Source organism: Camelina sativa, chromosome 12, assembly GCF_030686135.1.
Source record: "Camelina sativa cultivar CO46 ecotype springtype chromosome 12, ASM3068613v1".
NCBI classification, from domain to species: domain Eukaryota; kingdom Viridiplantae; phylum Streptophyta; class Magnoliopsida; order Brassicales; family Brassicaceae; genus Camelina; species Camelina sativa.
In genome coordinates, this window is record NC_141891.1 from 20,964,497 (window position 1) to 20,987,700 (window position 23,204).

The following is a 23,204-nucleotide window of genomic DNA, read 5'->3' on the forward strand; positions in this document are numbered from 1 at the left end:
TACTTATTGAGGTTTTATTCTTTAGGCCCAATTTATTTGGCCCATTTACTTCAAGGTCTGTGTTTGTCTGGGCTCTTGAGGTGGGCGATGGAACATGTTCATAATTTTAATCGTTTATTTAGTGGCACTGAATTTGGTAAACTAGCTGACTTGTTTGTTGAGTAGAAGTGGCTGAATATGTGTATAAGTTTTTTCCTTAAGTTAAAAGTCCATATTCGATTGTGTATAAGTTTTTTCCTGAATATGTGTATAAGTTTTTGAATGATACTCCCATTGTTTCACAAAGAGTATCATTTTAACACATTTCACACAAATTAAGAAAAATTTAAAGTATACATGTATGCTCTTTAATAAGTGGTTAATGGTTTAATTTAATGAAAATAGCTTTAAGTTTAGGAGTAAAAAAGAAAATGTAGCATTAAAAAGTACATTAGAAATATAAAATGACACTCTTTTTGTAACAAACATGCCTTATATATTAAAAGAGAAGCATTCTCACACAAAATGCTGATGTGTCGCACTCACAGAGCTCCAGACACTATTTTCTTTATTTGTCATTAGTTTTTAATAATATTTACATCAGTTTTCCAAAAATATAATTAACACCCAAAATTAAATTTTTATATTCTCTTTTAACTTAATTATATCCTTTAATTACATTTTCATAAAATCTTTAAAATGAATTTTAAGAACTCTTTGTTCATATGATATGATAATATAAGATTGATATTACAATAATTCTCACAGGTTAAATTTTAATTATTATACAAAAATTTTATATACTTAAAAAAAATATATATATATATATTACACAATCGAACTTTAAATTCCAATTACTGATAAATATTATAGATTTTGTTAATAAAAACTACAGTAAAAATTATTTTGTACCGCACATAGTGCGGGTTGTTATCTAGTTTTTCTTTAAAATGACACTATTTGTGAAACAGAGAGAGTATTTAACAATCTACCCTTGTAGTTATACTTAATTATATAGAAGGTTCTTGTAAACAAATATTTATAAATTTTATTTTATTTACATAAATCTCTCTACCAAATTCAAATATTATATATGATTCTCTTTTCACTTTTATTTGATCTTATATTTAAATTATTATATAATACACTTAGAGAATAAAATTTGTGATATTTTTCTGTTGTTCAATTTTTTTTTAAATGGACATATATTACTCGATCAATGAACAAAAAATTGTGTATACAATATCCCACATTGCTAAAAAATAGAGCAATGGTTCAGATTTATACTATATAATAAACCAACATGATTTCGAATAAGAGTTAGTCGAGAGCTTGATTTATCATACATTCAAATTTATAAATTTTATTTAGTTTACTCTGGTTATTTGTTTTAAATAATTTAAATTTTTAAAAAGTTAAAATATCAGTAACTCGGTGTTACACGGGTAAAAGATCATTTTATTATTTTGTTAACGCTCTCACATTTAGAGTAATAGATATAACTAATTAAGTTAATCAAATTATTATTATGTAAAAAATCAAATTGTCTACGTCATACCGCGGGTTAATTCATAATTTAACAATCAAAATATAATTATATAATCTTAAACATTAAAAAAACAAACAAAAACTAACTTAAAATTTAAATTTTTTTGTTACAAATAACTTCAAACGTCCAAGCAGACTGTCTTGCTCGCTCCTCTAGATCTTTAGCTACTGAAGTCTCATTTGTAAACTCCTTTGCTCCAGTTTGGTCAACCAATCTTGGAGTCACTTTTTAATTTATTTTAATGTTAGGTTGGAAAAAAAAAAAAAAAAAAAAAAACTTGTCCCGCGGTACACTGCGGTTAACATGTAGTTTTTTTTTTGAACAAAAAAACACTAGTTTAAAGTCATATTATTAACTACCAAAATCTCACTAAATTAGGTTAAAGTTAAATTTAGGATTGAATGATTCTCGGAGTTCTTTTATAAATAATGTTTGGTTGATAAAAAAAAAACATCCAATTTTAAGTATTTTTATCTTGTATCAAACATGTTTCAGCACATATTGAAATAATTAAATTAATTAAACTTTCTAAATAAAGACTGATGGATCTGTAATTGTATCTTTATTTCTCGTTAATCACGAGATAAATCTATCTGTTTAAGTTTTAAGACAAGGGAATGAGTTAATTTGTGTATGGTACTGTTAGCAGTGGTGGATCTAGAAATAGCTTTTACCGGGGTGATTAGATAATTAAATATTATTTAATAAGTTTTTTAAACCTATAAATCTGTAGTCTTGACATTATGACAAAAAAAACAAATGGGTGCAGTTTGGAGCTTTAGCTTTTGTTAAAGCTTTTGTTAATGGGGTCAAACGAGTGAGTTCAATCACAAAAATCTAACAAATGCATAGTAAAAATAAGCTAAATTATTTTTTTTTTTCATTGGCGTTATTTTCCGTCTAATACCTGAAGTTTTAAAATTGGATTAAAAAAATACTTTGCTTATTTAGTTTTGTTTTAAAAAGTGTTTGTTTATTTAAACTTTGATTGACCCTTACCCGAGACTTAACTGTCGCTTACGGCTTTGTTGGAAACGCCAACTATAGTTAACTCTTAACCCCACATGGTTAATTAGAGTAATCAAATGATATTGTTTTTCTTCTCACATTTCCCCAAAATCGATTTGGGATCAATTTTTTGCATTCTAGAACCCTAAATCTAATTTTACTCTGTCCTTCTCTTCTTCTAAATCGAGAGGATGCTTAGCCAAAGTTCAGAGTCTGATACAAATTCAAGATGGAGCTGGGGTCCTCTTTGCAATTGTGCGAGAGCGACAACTATTGTGAAGTCATGGACAAATGAGAATCCGGGTAGAATGAAACGCCGTCAACTATAGTTAACGTTTTCGTTAACGCCGTAAATGTACAACAGTTAAGTTTTGGTTAAGATTCAACCAAAGTTTAAATAAACAAACACTTTTTAAAGCAAATTTAAATAATCAGAGTATTTTTAATCCAACTTTAAAAGTTCAAGTATTAAACGGCCAAAAAAATAAATGGCGAATTTGTAGGTTTTTTCCCGTCATTTTACTTTTTTTTTTGTTGGTTTTACATCAGTGCATGCTTGCATCTCAAAAGAGAAAAAGACGGGTTGGTCAACATGACGTTCAGAAGCTCTTAGTCGATTTACCCGTATACCGAGCCGATAAAACCCAAAGTCAAGCAAGCAATGAACTATGATTAAGTGAATTCTTCATGTGCCGTTTGTGGATAATCTTCAAATCCGCAAAGCCATTTGCTCCTCCACTGCTCTTTAGCAAAACAAGTGTGGAAGAAGACTCCATTATGGCCACAGTTTGATCCAAATCTCCTTGCATGTTTGTACCTCTCACGCCAATTGGTATGCTTACCACCAATTGGGACGTGGAGGTCGTTCCCAGTTTCAGTGGATCATTTGAATACTATAGAGATATCTCAAAACAATAGAATCACCTGATACTCATGCAAAACAAGGCCTTATTTATGGTTCATATACTAAACCCAGTTTATATGAATTAAGTGACGTTGAGGAGAAAAAAAAATACATAACAAATAAGAGGAGCACACAATATCTAATTAATCTTGATTAAGAAATGGGTATATAATGCTTACAAAGAAAAGAATCATGTTTTCACCGTGTCTCCCTAACCATGTAGTCTTCTCATAATTAATTTTATAAATTACTAGGGAAACATCCGAGCTACGCCCGATTTATGTGATTATTAAGTGTTAAGAAAATCAACTTTTGTTATTAAATTATCATTGTAGTTGATGTGAGTATAAGTATAACTATATTAAAATACAATTTCAAATATTTTATGTATCATTTATATTTAAATTATGTATAAATCAATTATTAATATGCGAAATTTTTTACATTTTTTAAAACTTAAAACTTTTAACACCATTTTTTATATATTACAATCCTTAAGTTTACTATAAGAATCTTATTAAAATTATGCTAAATAAAATTATTCAAATTTTCTAAAAATTAAAACTTGTAACACCATTTTTTATATATTACAATACTTAATTTAACTTTCAGAATCTTATTAAAATTATGTTAAATAAAATTTATTCAATTTTTCTAAAAATTAAAACTTGTAACACCATTTTTTATATATTACAATACTTAATTTAACTTTCAGAATCTTATTAAAATTATGTTAAATAAAATTTATTGACAGTTATAAATACTAACATTAATAGTAATAAATTTTATCTAACGGTAAAAGAAGAAAAAGCTAAGAAAGTATTTTAAGACAAATTATAATATTTTTATTTTTGAAAGGTTATGATGAAGGTACTGGCGATTAATATCGTTCGATGTAAATTGATGGGAGGGTGAAGATAACGAAATGGAGAGGCGGTGAAATTTGATAACGGTAGCATTTTTTTCCTCTTTTTGGAGGAAGATGAATCGTTCGAGTTTCAAAAATGGAGATGATAGTCGATAGTCAAGACAATAACGACGAAGGATAACTATTGGTTTTGACGTTTTGTTAATATTTTAGATAGATTTTAGGCTGAGTAAAATATTAGATTTTTGGGCTTAAAATATGATTACTTCTTATTCTAGATAATTAAAAAAGAAAAAAATTTGATTTAAGTAGCTGCTGATGTAGCATAAAAAGAGAGTTTTAGAACTACTGATGTGGACACTCTAAGAATGTTCAAATTGTCTCTTTTATTAGTAGTAATTAAGTTCATGGGTAGGTAAGGTTGCTTCAAAGTAAATGAATGTCTTGGTTATTTTTTGGAATCATTAATGTGGGTGGGATCTCATCCTGTTGTATATCATATGAGGACAAATCTTGGTTATTTTTCCAGCGTCAAAAACTTGGAAAAATCTCTTCTCTCTAACTGGTATGAAACACCTAAATTAACCCTAACTGTATCGTGTCTGTACGGGGTTGCCATTTATGAAATGGACAATGAGATCACGGGCTCCAAGTAAATTGTGATCTCTTTATACGAATCTTTATCTTTGTTTATTGATATAGTACGTAATAAGTGAATCATGGGGTGTGGCAGCAAGGTACGTATCTCCAAAGTTGTTTGTTCGGTTACCTAAATAATGTTGAAATGAAAAAAAAAAAAAAACATTGCATGAGTAGTGAGTAGTGACAATAATAAGATTCCTGATCGGTTGTTCAAAAGTATATAAAACGCTCAAGTTCTATTGCAACTTGCCAGGATAAAAAAAAAAAGTCCAATAGAATGTGATGTAAGACATGATTAATAATGTGTGTTGGACTTGGACATGTAAGGGGAAAGAGAAGAAAGAGGGTCGTTGAGACTCACACATGCATCCTTAATTCCTTTGTCTTTTTTTTTTTCACAACTGTTTATTTATGTTATAAGTCCAAATTAACAAGCCAATGATACAGAGACCAAAGCCCTACAATCACAAAAGTCTAATAAAACAAAACAAACCAAACATTAAAGCCCATGTTGTGACCCATAAACGAAAACTAATTAAAATCTAAGAAACAAATCCTGTATTTGCATCCTCCGCTGAAGGAAGAAGAAGTGATAAGGTTTATTCAAACAATAACACGCGTCAACAGCTAGGAACCGTGAGCTGCCAAAATTTTTCATCGTCAGCCTCCATCGTCATCATCGAACTTCATTGACATATGTCCAGCTCGTCATCACCGCCAGTTACCGCCGGTTTGCATCAATCGCCGGCAAAAAGGAACAAGACGGAATGATATGGAAATCAAATGAAAAAGTTAATGATTCTCAAAACAGCAACTGATGTCCTCTGATTCCTACTGAGGATAAACCATTCAGTTCTTAATTTGAAGAATCTTCTTCATGATACCATAAAATCAGATTTTTTATTGAATACAGATCTTCTTATGCTGTTCTGAACTTCCAAGTCTTGACTGATTCTCTAGCTCTTGAGATTTCTTCTGGCTTAGAAGTGGAATTTAAAGCTCGATGTCCACTGACATAACACAACCCTTACGACTTGCGAAGACTAGTGTTGTTGGTAAGCATACGCCCAGGCCTGGTTACTACACCCCACACCCTTCTCCCAAAGATACAGGAAAGTTCTATCAACCCAATCATCCTGGAAACTTCAGTTGCTAAAAACTCAAACCAAAAGTTCGAATTGAAACTCCCAATCACAACAAAATCCAAACTTTAAATTTAGAAGCTTGGTAAGCATGAAACTCAGAGAGAGATTAAGCAACATAATTTTTGAACCCAGATCAAACTGAATCGAAAGAGAGAAAAGAAAACCAAAAAAGAACTTCTAAAAAAACCGGCTATTGTCACTGAAGAAGCTGAACGGTACCCGAAACAGAGCCGACCATAGGTGCTAATCGAAGCCACCTATGCCGGAATCAGAGATGGCCAAAGGCGCTAAACAGAGCCACCTATGCCGTAAGAAAGCTAGCCATCACCACAAAAGACCAGATGATGCTAGACCTAAGCCGGATTCCTACCGGACGACTAAGCAAATCGGTTTCTCTCTCTAAAAGATGCGAGAGAGAGAAGAGAGAGATACCGATAAAATAAATCGGAGCAAAGCCGGCTGATACCGCCATAGAGAAAGCAGCGAAATCACCAGAAAGCGAAATCACCAGAAACAAAGCCGGACATCATCCCATAGAAAGCAGATGCATGCCGGAGCCAAAGGCCGCGCCAAACGGTGCTAAGGAGCCACCGATGCCGGAATTAAGTCAGCCAACGGTGCTATAAAAGCCACCGATGCTGGAGAAAAGCTAGCCGACGTTGCTATGGGAGCCAACAGCGCTAGAAGAAAGCCGACCAACACCACTGAAAAAGCTGGTCGTTGCCGGAGCCAAGATGGATTATCGGAGAAGACTTCCTCTCTCTGAAAAATTTAGAGAGAGAAGAGAGAGAAAGCTCTACACATTCGTCCCTTAATTCCTTTGTTATCTTTGATTATTCTTCAAATATAATAATTATAAATTCTGAAATAAAAATAATCCTATCAAAAATTGCCAGCTATTTAGAGGAAGTTGATCTTATTTTTGTAGTGCAAAATAAGTAGTTTATTAGTATTATTTTGTTTTACTTTTATCTATTATTAAACAAATAAGACATATTAAACAGTCTGTTTAATACGAATCGAACCAACTTTTACGACAAAGTAAGATGAAGAGATTCAAAATTTAGAAACTAATTATCCAAATGAAAAAATCAAAAATAAAATTCCACTGAAAAATATCCAAATTCAACACAGTCAAAGATATTCTTCAAAATGTTGAAATGTATGTACCTACTACCTACTAATAATGTGAAATCACCATGAAATTTGTCATTTGGTTAACTTTTTCCATTTTAGTGTGTGTGTCCATCAAAGTGCTGGGCCATCTATCAGTTCCTTAAAACTTGTAAAAAGAGTTTATAATATCAAAAAATATATATATATACAAAAGAAAAAAAAATATTTGAGTGGCTTCTCTTCACCTTTTCATAATTTTAGAGCAAAAGACAAAATATCTTCGTTTCCAACTTGTAGGAGATCCGGCCTCATCTCATGCTTACATCTAGTGTTGGGCACGGGACGGGTATCCTTGAATTTTCTCCGACCCTTTACTCGTCCCGACCCTAACGGGTAACAGAAAAAATTTACTCATACTCGACCCTTAAATAACGGGTACCCGGAGAAACGGGTACCCGGTAAAAAATAGTTGACCCTTTACTCGTCCTGACCCTTTATTATTACCCAGAAAACGAGTACCCGATAAAAAAATGTTAATAATCGCAATAATAATTTTATCTTTTGAAATCCAAAAAATGAAAAATTCATAAATTTATGCAATATATAGTTCCAAAATTATAAAATTACGAATTTTGAAAATAAAAATAATATATTAATTCAGTTAGGCTAAGTTGAACTTAGGTTTTAACTCTAACTCTATAAATTAATAATAAATAATAATAATAATAATACAAAATATTAACGGGTATTTACGGGTCGGGTAGCAAAACGGGTAAAGGGCCAAGTAACGGGACGGGTATTGAAAACTAAACTAATACACTATACTCGTCCCTTACTCACGGGTAATTAAATATAATACCCTTTACTCGACCCTAAAGCTGCGGGTACCCTTTTTTTTGGGACGGGTACGAGCCGAGTAACGGGTCGAGTACGGGTAACGGGTATTAGTGCCCAGGCCTACTTACATCTTTATTACATGACCTAATTACCCTTATCATTTCCACTTATGTACTGGTCCTGGGCAAATAAACCGAACCGAATGGACCAAACCGAAACCAAACCGAAATTTCGGTTCCGGTTCGGGTATGGATAGTGGTCAATAACCGATTGGATAATGTTTTAATTATCCATGGATATCGGTTATAACCCGAACCGAACCGATATCCATTCGGTTATCCAAATCAAACCGAACTAATATCAAAAACATGTTTTACCCGAGAGTCGAACCCGAGTCCCATGCAAATTTGAGCGTGCGACCTAGCCACTACACCAAGACGAACTTCTGACAATTCAATACGTATTAATATACATACGGTAATAAAAATTAAACTAAAAAACTAAACCACCATCATATATATTAAGACCAAATAGCAAAATATTTTAAATAAACCAAGTATCTAGAAGTTTTTAGATATATTTGTTAAATTATAATCAAATTTTATTTAAATAATATTTTTAAAAATATATATTACACTGTTTCGGATATCCGAAACCGAACCAAAAATAACCAAAACCGAACCGAACCCGAACCGAAATAGTAAATTAACCGAATGGATCCTAAACCTCTATATCCAAACTACCCGGAACCGAATAGATATATCCGGAACCGAACTGAATACCCGAACGCCCAGGACTATACTGGGTTTACCATTTAACTGTATCGACAACATGATCACCAGTTCCGACTTCCGAGTAATTTGTGTGGATCTCAACTCCGAATCTTTTAGTTGCTGTAACAAGAAGTACTACTAAACTCTGAATCTTTTAGTTCTTTATTTTCTTGTAAAAGTTACTATCAAAATAAGAATTTTTACTATTAAACTCTCACCAAATATTTCATTAACTATGTATATATTTGATCGAAGTGACAGTGGTGAGAGTAACGTTGTGAAAAAAAAATATGGCTTACACAACAACAAAAAAAAGTCATGTTTTCACAATGTCTCTCTAGATTTGTAGTCTTACCGTGATTAATTTTCTAGGAGTAAATTATTAAGTTCATGGGTAGGTTTGCTTCGAAGTAAATGATGTCTGTTGGTTATTTTTTGTTTGGAGATAATTAATTTTATGTGGGATCATCATGTTGTACCATTAGCTAGTATCATATGAGGACATTTATGATTCACCGAAGAAGTTTAAATACATAGTCCCATTTTTTTTTTCACTACTACATGAAACAATATTTAGAAAAAGGGCCAGATATTTTTGCTAATCTAAATACTGGTACTTTGATTCAGTCTTTGTCTATAAAATAAGCCTGAATAGTTAGAATGAATATTTACAATATCTGACGAAGTCGGATTCTATAGGTACGCCAAGTTTTATTTTAGTGTGAAGGTCACAGTTGAATTGTTTTCAAATTAATCATTGGAATATTGCAAGCTACAGAGAGCAAGAATCAATGAATTTACATTGATTGGAAAAAGAGGATATTAAAAAAGTCAAATGAACAAAGAAATATCGATTTTGTGAAAGTCTTACGGTTTTGTTTTTAGTTGTACGGTAACGTATATAGCTATTAATTATTACCGACTAATATTGACTATTTTATTTTATTATAAGTATTGCTTTTCCAAATATATTTTTAATCCAAAACTGAAGTAACAATAAATGAATGATGAATTTAGTTATACAGTTGGAGTGATGAATTTAGTTATAAATAAATTTTGCAGTGGAGAATGAGGCAAAAGCATGGGCTCTGGTTCAGACAGGTTCAGACAGAAGAATTAGCTTTGGATATTAACACTGCGGTTGTTCCTTGTGGAAGTGGGGGATTAGAGATTTCTAGGTCTTTGTCGAGTTATACTTGTTTTGTAGATGGTTCTTGGATAGCAATAGATCATTATGCGGGTAGAGGATGGTTTTGTACGTCGTTCTAGGGTGAGGCCTCTACTATGGGAGCTGCCAACCTTCACCGTAGTCTCTCCCCTCTTCATGCCGATATTGAACCTCTTATATGGGCTATGCACTGTATGATTAGGGCGGATAACCAATCTGTCGTCTTTCTCACCGACTGCTCCGACTTAGTGAAGATGATGTCTTCCCCTTCCGAGTGGCCAGCTTTTACGTCTTATTTGGAGGACATACATGCGGATGAAGAGGAGTTTGCTTCTTTTTCCTTAGTCTACGTTCCTCGATCTCAGAATGGTAAATCGGATAATTTAGCGCGACAAGTTTGCACAGTTCCGCACAGTTCTGCACTTAGTTACCTATGTAAACAATATTCCTTCGTATTGGCTTGTTTGAGCCAATCTTGTACTCTGTTGTCGAAAAAAAAAAGTTGGAGTGAGTACAAATCCGGTTTTATGAAAATCTTATAGTTTTTAGTTTTATACTAAAGATTTAAATCAAAATAAAAAAGTTTTATAATAAAGATCTAAGAATGTGTTTTGCTCTAAGAGTGAAAAAAGCGATTTAAGGTTTTTGCTTCTCTTGCACGTTTTGATGCCGTTGGAGGCTATTCCGCCAAGGATAGAAACCTTGCGATTTTTTGAGTGGAGGTTGAGGAGGGTGAGATATGGGGCATCAGTGATGGCTCAAATGAGTTGCAAAGTGGAGGAGTTATGCCGAGTCAAGAGGGTAGTCGAGGAGTCGGTTTAACTCTGGAGATGAAGGGTGCTCCTACGGTTGATCCAAAGAACAAGAGCGTGAATGTCAAGTTGGGTGGGAGTCGCATAAATCCTAAAAAATTGTGGGTTTCGTTGGTCAAGGATTCAAAGGAGATGGAAAATTTGGATCTAGTCATTGAGGAGGTTGATGGTGTGCCGACTTTTAGGATTTTGGATAGTGTGCTTGTGGAGGCTCATCCGTTATGGAAATATTTTCTTGTTGAAGAGTTCCTAGCAAAGGCTCCCTATGTGGGAGGTATTAATGCTCTCGTGAACAAGATTTGAATTTTAGGGGACAAAACAATTAAGATTGATGTTCATGTGGTGGACAACACTACGGTACGGTTTTGTATCAAGGATGAGCGTACACGGTTGCGCGTCCTTCGAAGAGGTATGTGGAATCTTTGTGGAGTTCCCGTGGTTCTCATAAAGTGGAGTCCCATTATAGATGTAAAGGAAATCAAATCAGTGCCACTTTGGGTTATCGTTAAGAATATACCGCCAAAGTATTTCTCATGGAAGGTGTTAAGTGCTATTACTAGTCCTCTAAGGACACCAAAGAGGCTTCATCCGGAAACGGAGGCGTGTAGGTCCTTTGATGAAGCAAAGATATTTGTTGAAGTGGACTTGACAAAGAGCTTGCCAAAGCATTTGTCTTTTAAATCCGCGAAAGGTGGTGATACAACGGTGGAGTTTGTGTATCCTTGGTTGCCTCCAAGGTGCTCAGACTGTTCCAAATGGGGCCATCTCTCCTCTGATTGTTTATCCAAAAAGATACATATGGTGGTTGAGGGAGCAGAGGTAGAACCTGCAAGTAAGGTTTCTGATAGTCAGGGTGTACTGGTAAAACCAGTAGAGGTAGTGGAGACAATTACTGTTGCAACTGTACCAGTACCTGTCAACAATACGCTGTCTATTGCAGGGGAGGCATGAAGGATCGAGGCTGACCCCAATGTGAAAGTTTCAGGGGAGAACAAAGATTCGGGATGGTGTACACCAACCAAGGGGATTCGTAGTCCTCAGAAACTGGTGGAGCCTAGCCACGGAGAGGTTTCCATTATCTCTATCATGTCTTAGTGACAAGGGCGAGATAGAGAAAGACATACAAGGTGAGACTAAACAGTGTGTTGGTGATGTGTCGGTTTCTGATGAAGTTCTGGTCCAGACGGATCAAATAACTCACCTCGTCTCTGAGGGCAACATATCGAACGTCATAGGAGTGGAAGTGACGCTGAGGCAATCCCTTCCACGCGCTTCAAAGGAAGGACACAAATTTCTATCCACAAATGGTTCATAGAGCTCTAGGTTTTACCACCTAGCACTCTGAAGACACGTCACACTCCAAAAAACCTCTGATGTTGGGGTTCTTTGGAATATTGGAGGTTTTAACAAAAAATAGAAGCATCGCGTTGTGCGAGAGTGGTTGAATCATGGTTGTTTTGACTTTGGCTGTTTAATTGAAAAAAGGTAAAGGAGAGAAGAGTTGATCAAGTTTTTAGTTTTGTGTTTGCTAATTGTTCGCTCCTCACAAATTATGAAGAGCATCCGTTGGGGAGGCTGTGGCTGGAATGGAGAGATAATGTGAGAGTTACACCAATTTACAAAACCTCTCAGCTCATTACAGTTTCAGTTTGCATTGAGGGTAAATATGATTTTTTGTGTCATTTATCTATGCTTCCAACTTTGTGGCAGAACAGAAAATTCTCTGGACGGACCTTCAGCACCATAATGACTCTCCTCTATTCCTGAATAAAGTATGGCTTATTGGGGGCGATTTTTATGAAATTTGGAGAATGATGACCACTCTCTTTATGATTTTATCACCAATGGTTCCACCAGGTATGCAAGATTTTCAGGATCTTGTTCGACACTGAAGTAACTGACATGAGCTATCAAGGTCAAAGGTACACATGGTGCAATAAGAGGGAGGATGGGGTCATTTGCAAAAAACTAGACAGAGTCTTAGTAAATTAGCAGTGGATGCAGCAATACAGACAATCATATTCTGTTTTTGAAACGAGAGGTTGTTCGGATCATTTGAAATTTTGCTTTTACATTTCAAAGGAGGAAACAAGTGTTCACCGACCTTTTCAGTTTGTAAATGTAGTAGTGACGCATCCGGAGTACCATAAAGAGCTTGCAGACAAATGGCGAGAGTCTCCACCACTCTTTCATTCTACATCTGTGATGCATAGATTCTCTAAATCTTTAAAAGGACTTAAACCATTGCTGAGAAATATGGGAAAGCAAGTTGTGGGCACCATCACAAAAAGAACCAAAGCGGCTTATAATATTCTCTGTGAACTGCAGCAGGCGTCAATGACCAATCTCTCTTCACAAGTTGTGGGTAAGGAGGCGGAAGCTTTTGCAAAATGGAGGAAGTTATCAGATATTGATGAACGCTATTTGCAAAAAAAGGCCAAACTTCACTGGCTGAAAGTTGGTGATCAAAATAATAAAGCTTTCTATGCTTCTGCAAGACTAACAGAGATGCAAAATAGTATTAAGGAGATCCAATAACGATGGGAGTGCTACCAGCTCGCAAGATCAAATCAACCTTGAAGCAGAAAAATATTCTGGATTTCCTTTCTTTCTCAACAACATACTATGTGGAATGGTCTCGTGAGAAGCTGGAAGACATTCTAGAGTTTAAATGTGATGAGAATGACAAGACTCTACTTACCAGTGATGTGACTAAGGAGGACATTAAGAAGGTGTTATTTGCGATGCCGGTTAATAAATCTCCTAGGCCTGATGGTTTTAATGTGGATTTTTTCAAAGAATCATGGTCAGTGGTGGGAGGCGATTGTGTGATTGCTATCGAACTTTTTTCCAGACAGGCTTTTTCCCTAAATGGGTCAACTCAACCATCTAAGCTCTAATTCCAAAGAAGAAGAAAGCACAAGTGATGAAAGATTATACACCGATTTTGTGTTGTAACGTTCTCTACAAAATTATCTCCAAGATCCTTGCAAACAGACTTAAGATACTTCTATCAAAGTTTATTTTCCCCAAGCAGTCTGCCTTTGTTAAGGATATACTGCTTATGGAAAATCTCCTCTTGGCTACAGAAATCGTCGAAGATTATCACAAGGATACCATTTCTCCATGGTGTGTTATGAAAATAGACATTTCCAAAGCCTTTGACTCTATGCAGAGGAGATTACTCCTCAACACATTGCAAGCTCTGGATTTTCCAGAGAAGTTTGTGCGCTGGATACAAATCTGTGTAACCTGCCTCCTTCTCTGTACAGGTAATGGAGAGCTTGTCGACTATTTTGGTAGCAAGAGAGGACTTTGCCAAGGCTGTTTGCTTAGTCCTTATCTCTTTCTCATCTGTATGAACGTCCTCCCCTGCAAGTTAGACAAGGCTGCAAAGGAAAGAAATTTGGTTTCCACCCGAGCTGTAAGTCAATGCAACTCACTCACCTATATTTTGCAGATGACATGATGCTCTTTGTGGATGGACAACTGTGACAACCCGTCCCGTTGACCCCACTAGCCCACCGCTAGCTTGCCCCCATAGGCCCGAAGCTGGCCCTGCAGGGCATCGATCCTAACCCCTCACTGGGCAAATGGAACTATTCATCCAAATGCACAGTAGGTTATTGGTGCGCCAGGCGTTCCTCGAACCCTGGTCCCCACCCTTTAACAACTTTCCCACAGGACAAGCTGTCACCAATTGACCTGCAGATCAATTGGTGACAGCTTGTCCTGTGGGAAGGTTGTTAAAAGGTGGGGACCAGGGTTCGAGGAACGCCTGGCGCACCAATAACCTACTGTGGATTTGTATGAATAGTTCCATTTGCCCATTTTTATGTGACAACCCGTCCCGTTGACCCCACTAGCCCACCGCTAGCTTGCCCCCATAGGCCCGAAGCTGGCCCTGCAGGGCATCGATCCTAACCTCTCACTGGGCAAATGGAACTATTAATCCAATATCAATTGGTGACAGCTTGTCCTGTGGGAAGGTTGTTAAAGGGTGGAGACCAGGGTTCGAGGAACGTTTGGCGCACCAATAACCTACTGTGGATTTGGATGAATAGTTCTATTTGCCCAGTGAGGGGTTAGGATCGATGCCCTGCAGGGCCAGCTTGGGGTCCGTTTGGGCGGCTAGCGGTGGGCTAGTGCGGTCAACGGGACGGGATGTCACTTAAAAATCGATCCTAACCCGTCACTGGGCAAATGGAACTATTCATCCAAATCCACATTGGGTTATTGGTGCGCCAGGCGTTCCTCGAACCCTGGTCCTCACCCTTTAACAACCTTCCCACAGGACAAGCTGTCACCAATTGACCTGCCCAGTGAGAGGTTAGGATCGATGCCCTGCAGGGCCAGCTTCGGGCCTATGGGGGCAAGCTAGCGGTTGGCTAGTGGGGTCAACGGGACGGGTTGTCACAACAACATCGGTACATTGAGGGTGCATTGGAGGTTTTTGATGATTTCACAATACACTCTGGGTTAAGAATTAGCATTGAGAAGTCTATTACATGGCGGGTCCCTTCATATAAACAAGCAGAGATACTCTAGCTGTTCCCATTTGCTCCTGGTCTCTTACTAGTCTGATACCTTGGGTTTTCTCTTTTAACCAAAAGAATATCATCTGAGGATTATCTTCTCCTTCTGGAAAAAATATGCTCGCAGATAAGCTCATGGACTGCAAGGACACTCTCCTTTGCAGGTAGACTGCAACTCATCAGCTCTGTAATCTTTAGTACCACAAATTTTTGGATATGTGCTTTTAGACTTCCTAAAGCATGGATCACCGCGATTGACAAGTTATGCTCTGCTTTCTTGTGGTCTGGGCTCTCCTTGAGTTCTAAAAAGGCTATGGTCACTTGGTCTGAGGTTTGTTTGCCCAAAAATGAGGGTGGACTTGGCCTCTGATCGATAGAGGAGGCAAACAAAGTCAGTGTTTTAAAGTTGATTTGGCGAATCCTCTCAGCTAAAGACTCCTTTCGGGTGAACTGGGTGAAGCGATATCTCATCCGCATTGGCTCCTTGTGGTCTGAGAAAGGTGGCTCCTCTTCTGGTTCTTGGATTTGGAGGAAGCTCCTCAAATACAGAGATAGATCAAAACATTTTTATCGGGTCGAGGTGAGAAATGGAAGTTCCACCTCTTTTTGGTTTGATGATTGGAGTCCTTTGGGTTGCATTTATGACAAACTTGGCGATAGAGGTCCTATAGATCTCGGAATCCCGCAATCAAGCTTTGTGGCTGATGCGATGTATATGACCAAGCGGAGGACGCATAGACAACATTTTCTTTATCTAGTTGAAGAGGAGATACATAATTGTCAACTTTCACATGTTCTGAGGAACAAGATGTGGCACTTTGGAAAGAAAAGAATGATTGTTACCGTAGTAAGTTCATGACAAAAGATACCTGGTCTCTAATTCGCGAAGCCAAACCAGTCATGGAGAGTCACAAAGCCATCTGGTTTCCCTTTGTGACGCTGCAGTTTGCTTTCATCACCTAGTTAGTGGTGAAAAACAGAGTATCCACAGAGGAGAGAATGCAGGCCTGGAACCAAAATGTAAACACGAGTTGTGTCATATGTATTCATCCGCTGGAAACAACAGAGCACTTGTTCTTCCAATGCCCATATTCTCAAAAGGTGTAGGAAGAGCTAGTTAAGGGGATTCTCATGGACATATATACAACAAATTGGCTAGAGGTAGTGACTTTACTCGTTGGCAACGAGTTGGATAAATCTACAAAGTTCTCCTCGATTACACATTTCAGAATACGATCCATTCTTTGTGGAGGGAGAGAAATAATCGGCGACATGGGAAGAACTCGTCTACGGTGGAGAAGCTTGTTAAACTAATTGATAAAAACGTCTGCAACCAACTAAGTACAATCGGAAGGGGGTCGTAGTATTCAAGCCTACTTTGCTGCAAAGTTTTACTGAGAATGATGTCTGTGTTTTAATTTTAAGAAAAGCTTTATTTTAGCCATGTACAATGTTTATCTCTTTTTGAATATAATTTAATATTTATTTTTCAAAAAATCCAAATGATTGTAATGGTTAAGATAGTCATATTTGTTTGTGAATAGAATCATTATTTTTTTTATCACATATAAATGATGTTTGTAGTGTTGGTTTGTTGTCCATTTTAAAAATAAAACTAGGTAAACAACCCGCACATAGTGCGGATAAGTCGATTTAAATAAAATTATTATGAGTAAAATTATTATTTAATATCTAAGATTCGTAAATATGTAACTAATTTTTTATTATTATTCAAATTTGTGACTATTTTGTGTAAAAATACATTTCATCCGTGAAATATTTGAATGTAGAAAATAATTTTAACATGGTGGAGAAATATGTATGGACTTTATTTTAATAAAATATGAATAATTATCAATTAAAAAAAATAATTTGTTATTTTTTTAAAGAAAGGTAATATAGTTTCAAATTAAATGGCTACAAATAGTTTTGATTTATGTAATGAATTTTGATTTAAATCTATAGTGGTATAGATGTAATTAGTATAATTAATGAAGATTATTTGCTAAAATATGTTTTTAGCTCTCTGGCAAAGACACATCATTATTTTTTAAAGAATGTTTTTCTATTAATATATAGGGGATAGACTATACTACTAACATATTTGTCTGGTTTCTCTCCCAGACACGAGACTCGAGAAATCCTAAAGAAGCCATTTTTTCAAAAGAAGTAGATCTCACCAACCTTCCCTTACTAAAAAGAGAAAGTTTCCTACCCTTTCTACCTTGTTCCCTAATGTCCAACCGAGTGAGTATGGTTTGAAACCAAGTTCTGGCCCCCTTGTCTCTCATTTCCACTCAATTCCTTCACCAGCTTCTCTCGCCGTACGATTGTTGTGATGTCTCTCTGCTACCTTTTTTTTTAGACTGCATTCCTGATGTATCTATCAGAGTCTTTTCATTTCTATCATCTTTTCTGTTTAGATTCCATTTACGATTGTCAAAAAGTCAAAGCGAATTAAAAAACAGAAGGGAATCTTTTTTCAAATTAAGTTGTCTTCTCCTTGAAGACTTTCCTGCGTAGGCAGTGTTGAGTACTTTCTACTTTGAGCAGTGGTAGTGCCCACCTTTCTAACTTAAAGCTAAGTTTTGTTCTGAGATGTCTTCTCACCAACAACAAGCTGTCTTCCGTCATGGGCGAGATATTGAAGAAGAAGATGATGTTGTTGTTTTACCTGAAGTGGACAACTCAGCCATTATTGCAAGGTATTAGAGTAGCCTTGTTGGGCGAATGTTCCATCAAGGAGGTAGAAGTATTCCTGCAATGGTCGCACTCCTACCAAAACAAAATATTTGGAATATAGCAGGAAATGTCAGAGGCATCTCGCTGGGAAAGTCAAGGTTCCAATTTGACTTCGAGACAGAAAGAGACCTGCATAAGGTTTTGAACAAGAGACCTTGCCACTTTAATGGGTGGTCTTTCTCCCTGGAGAGATGGGAACCCCATATTGGTGAATCCTTTCCAAATTCCATCACATTCTGGATCCAAACTGAAGGTATTCCCAACCTCTATTGGTTGGAGCCAACTCTGCGCAATTTTGGAGACTCATTTGGTATATGTCGCACAGTGGATGCTCCAATGGGGAGAATCCAAGTAAGCGTTTGAGGAGATGAACCTCTCAGATTTAGAAAGAAAATATAATTACCTTCTGGGGATGTGATTTGGGTCTCAATGGTATATGAGAAGCTGCACATATGGTGCAAGCTTTGTCACCGCATCTGTCATGAGCAAGAGTCTTGCCCTCTAAACCCTGCCCCCATTCAAACGAGCGATACCGGAGGAAAACATATAGAAATGACAGAAGAGAGCTCACATATAGAGAGTGGAGGACTCAAAAAACCCTGGGGCACTTCCTCATACTAAGGCTGGAAGCAGCAGATCCCACCCCTCATGGTGGAGGCCAGATTTAGCCAACCTTGATTCCCAAGAAAAACTCTCTAAAGGCTATGAACGTGCCAAGTCTGAAGGGAAGAAAGTTATCTCCCATGATAGGATGACGGTGTGGAACAGGTTGGAGAAGCCTTATTCTACTTGATAACATCATTATTTTACCCATTTTAGCTATAGTTTTAGTATGTATTTAGGATGAGTTTGACATGATTTCAAGGCTTTAATGTCTATTATCAAGTAATTTAGGTTTTAAGAAGGTTTTACAGGTTTTATAGCAAAAAGGACCAAAAGACAAAGAAAATACGTTTCAGGACAGATTCAGAGCTTTACAGTATGGGATACTTTTGAAGAACTTCCAGAACTCATATTTTGACGAGCTTGGTGTGTATGGAAATCTAAGAGAGTCATCTTTCTCTTCGAAGGGGAATCAAGTCAATCCGTTCACTCACCATGAAGTTATGCCCGATTTACCAAGATGTATTATAAACCGACGAGAAGATAAGTTTGAAGCCAAGTGGACTTTAATGACGGCCAGATTAGCAACCATCACGGCGGCCCGACCTGGAGAAGTCACGACGTTCCAGAACCTTCCTACGCCGCCCTTCGTCCTGCACTCAACAGGAAAATACGTTTTGACAAGGGGCGGCGTAGGAAGGAAAAGGAGAAGGAACACATGTATGATGGAGGAAGGAGAATCACATTAAAAGGAGAAGGTAATGGGAGAATCTGTGGCGGTGAACACAGGTATGATGGAGGACGTTGATCCACCGGTTACCATACCATGATTGGAATGCCTCGACCATCATAAGGGACGGTTCTTCTCTGCTCCTACCGTCGACTGGAAGTGAATTTCTTTCCAGGTCTCATCCTTTCTCTTTGGATATGGATTGATTGCTCTGATCTCTGGTATAATCTCATTATTACAATTCCGGCCTTACCATGGAATACGCCTATTAACTCTTTCCAGCGGATTAGATGCGTAAGCTGAGACCCTCTAATCAGTTTCAGCGACACTCCGGTGACAACAATGACACATAACCAAAACCATACTTTGGAGAATCCATTATCACCAATACCCTTCACTAGCGTGGGCCATCTTTGGGCGCTTGTGATGCCTAACTCCTACCTTGGGGAGAGCACTTTCCTCTTCTATATCTCAGATAGAAGAGCGTATGGTCATTTTTTTAGGCAAAACGTCAAGAAAGCCACTATAAAGGTACGCATTTGGCTTTGACAACTAATTAAGGATCTTGTCTCTTCTCCTCTCCAAGTGTGTCTTTTGGAAGGCTTAGTAATGGCAACTGAAGCTTTGTGCAATACAACACCTTCTCCAACTTTTTAAGTTCTTGGTTTTTAAGACTCTCGTTTTGTCCAACGTGTGACCACCCTTTCCAGGAACCTCTGGCGTTCGTTTTTTTGCAACGTCTGAGGCAACGACTATCAAGGTGGTAGACTATGTGGCAGTGGTCGATTATCCTTCACGAGGAGTGGTCTCACTTTGTGTGGTAACTCCTTATCTGCAGAACTTGTTATCCCTTTTGTTTATCTTGTTACTTTTACGTTTTCAAGTCAAGCCTTAAAACTTGTTTGATGTACGTTTTAAGATTATTGTTTGTAGTTTATTTTGTCCTCGTGCATAAGTTTATTGGTGTATTTGACTACTTTTCAAAAGAAATTTGAAAATTTTTAATCTAATATAATGGAGTGTTTGATAAAAAAAAAAAAAACATATTTGTCCATTTCGGTCTGCACTTTACAGACGTCAAAGACTTGGAAATATTTTTTCTCTTCGAAGTTTTTCTTGGTGGAATAACCTAAATTAACCCTAACTGTATCGTATATGTACGGAGTTGCCATTTATGATACAGACAACGAGATCACGGGCTCCAAGTAAATTGTGATCTCTGTGTATGAATCTTATCTTGATTATTATAAGTGAATCATGTGGAATGGCAACAACGTACGTATCTCCAAATTTGTTTGTTCGGTTAACCAAATAATGTTGGAATAAAATAAAAACATTGAAAATGAAAAATAATAATAAAAAATAAATTAAAAAAAAACAAAAAAAAAAACATTGCATGAGTAATGACACAATAAGATTCCTGATCGGTTGTTCACATTTTGTAAGATACCAAGTTGACAACTTCTATTGCAACTTTCCAGGATTAAAAATGTTCTATAATATGTGACGTAAGACATATAATTATTTCTTGAAATGATTAATTATTTGTGTTGGACATGTTAAGGGAAAAAAGGAGAAAGAGGGTCGTTGAGGCTCACTGTGAGCCGCTCACACATGCATCAGACTTTTGTCATCTTTGATTATTCTTCGAGTATAATGAATTTTAAATTCTGAAATGAAAATGATCCTTTCAAAATATTACAGCTGATTCGAAGTAGTTTGTTATTATTTTCCTGATTCATTGCAAATATTCTTTTATCTTTTGCCATCACTAAGTAGTTTGTTATTATTTTCCTGATTCATTGCAAAGATTCTTTTATCTTTGCCATCACTCCATTTCACAAAAATATATTTTTTATTTATAAAAAGTGGTAGTTATTTTTTACTTTTAAAAATTAAAATTTTCAAATAAAATTTTATAATTATTTTAACATATTAACTAGAAAAATATTAATTAAGAGTGTAACAAATTTATCTTTGCCATCACTCCATTTCACAAAATATATATTTTATAATTAAAAAATTTCAAATAATATTTTATAATTATTTTAACTTATTAATTAGAAAAACTGATTTAATATATTAATTAAGAGTGTAACAAATTATTTACAAACTTTTTAATACTTATTTAAAATGGTAGAAGAATACTCTTTATGAAAGAGATATATAACAAGCTGATCCAAATTACCCGGTAAATCATTTATGAATCATCTACCAATAAGTTTTCACCCAAACCAGAGAGAGAAACACTTACTAAAACAAATAAGAAATGTATATGTATTTGTATCTTATTATATAAATATAAACTATGGTTTCAAAAGTTACACATGTCAATTTAAAAAATTACTAAGTCATAAGATCGTGACACATGTCAATTTTATACAAATTCCTAATTCTGAAAGAAAAGGAATCTTTAAGAAAATCAAGAAATTAAAAAATTATTAATCATAAAATAAATTATAAAGATAATCTTACGATAAAATAATATGTAGTTCCTAAAGGAAATCCTTCTACAATAATTATACTTAATTATACAAAAACAATCATATGTTATATTGAATAACTGGCCTAATCCTAAAAGAGAAAATAATCTCTTATTATATAAATTTGGGTTTTCAAAATTAGCCATTAACAAGATCAAGACACGTGTCAAGTATACTGATAAGATGTTGACACATGTCAAAAAATTATTATTTTACAAAACAGCTAATGAAGAAAATAACGTTAAATTTACATAAATTTTACAAATTTATATTTTAAAAATATTCCTAAATCAAAAATGAAAATTAAAAAAACTAATCTATTTTCCATTGTACGCTAATTATATTATACATTTTTTCTCAATTAGATTTTGACATGCATAAAAAAAAATAATTCATAAATCTAATCTATTTTCTATTGTACGCTAATTATATTATATATTTTTCTTAATTAGATTTTGATATGTATAAACAAAAAAAATAATTCATTAAGCATGTATATTATTATTAATCAATAAATAGTGAATAACAAATTTAAAAAGAATAACGTAAGTTATGTCAAAAGAAATATTATTTTTGAAACATAATAGGACAGCTAATTAAGAAAATAATATTATATCTACACTTTGTGAAGTGATTTTAGTGCAGTGCCTATTGGTAAGTCAAATTGTAGAAAGCACCATCACTCTAGGGATTGAGTCCTGCTCTTTACGAATGTAGAGATTTTGCTAATGGACCGGCTTGTTGTAGCCCAGATGTTGACCAAAAAAAGATATTATATGCTTATATTGAAAGCTTTAATCTTTGATTTTTTTCCCAACATAATTTTGACAATCTATTGCGTGGGTCTTTGATTCGTGCGGGTTCTTCAATGGAAGCTATCAGATGCTATGAAATGGGATCGAAGTATATAAAGCCCGCTAATTCAATTGAGGATGGAGACACTGATGGAGGTTCCTAAAATGATTCTATAGTTAGTAGCATTATAAGTTTGGATGATTAGTCGGTGACTAATGTTTCTGGTCAAAATATAGAGTTTTCTCTTCTGAATAATGTTGATGATTCCAGTACTGAAACAAGAGCTGCTTGATCGAGTAATTGAGATGCGATTTTCAAATTTGGGAAGTTGGAATGGTAAGCCGTTTCAAAATTGGTTTCAAACCGGATTTATATGGTTTTCTATCGGGTTTGGTTCGTAAATTGTTTAAACCCATATATATGGAGAAATATATGAGAACTTTTGATTTGGGTAGAGATAAGTTCAGAATTTACGATTCGAGAATATCTGTGACGAGATCATAGTTTTAAGTAGT

The 23,204-nt window shown here is 35.5% G+C and overlaps 1 protein-coding gene and 1 pseudogene across 1 annotated transcript; both read left to right on the forward strand.

Moving 5' to 3' along the window:
• The first annotated feature begins 11,212 nt into the window (after positions 1-11,212).
• On the forward strand, positions 11,213-13,339 carry LOC147930834 (uncharacterized). Its single transcript, XM_087477051.1, has 5 exons — positions 11,213-11,746; positions 12,287-12,461; positions 12,512-12,573; positions 12,659-12,784; positions 12,884-13,339. Exons 1-5 carry the CDS (start codon positions 11,213-11,215, stop codon positions 13,337-13,339), a joined length of 1,353 nt encoding a protein of 450 aa, XP_087333177.1.
• Positions 13,340-13,341: 2 nt separating this feature from the next.
• Positions 13,342-23,204, forward strand: part of LOC147930835 (uncharacterized) — a 43,307-nt pseudogene continuing 33,444 nt past the window's right edge.

Bases quoted from the DNA above. Each gene is read 5' to 3' on its own strand.
- LOC147930834 (XM_087477051.1), top strand. From the start codon at position 11,213: ATGTGGAATCTTTGTGGAGTTCCCGTGGTTCTCATAAAGTGGAGTCCC. The intron at 12,462-12,511 runs GTAAATATGATT...ACTTTGTGGCAG, and splicing joins AGTTTCAGTTTGCATTGAGG to AACAGAAAATTCTCTGGACG. The intron at 12,574-12,658 runs GTATGGCTTATT...TGGTTCCACCAG, and splicing joins CTCCTCTATTCCTGAATAAA to GTATGCAAGATTTTCAGGAT.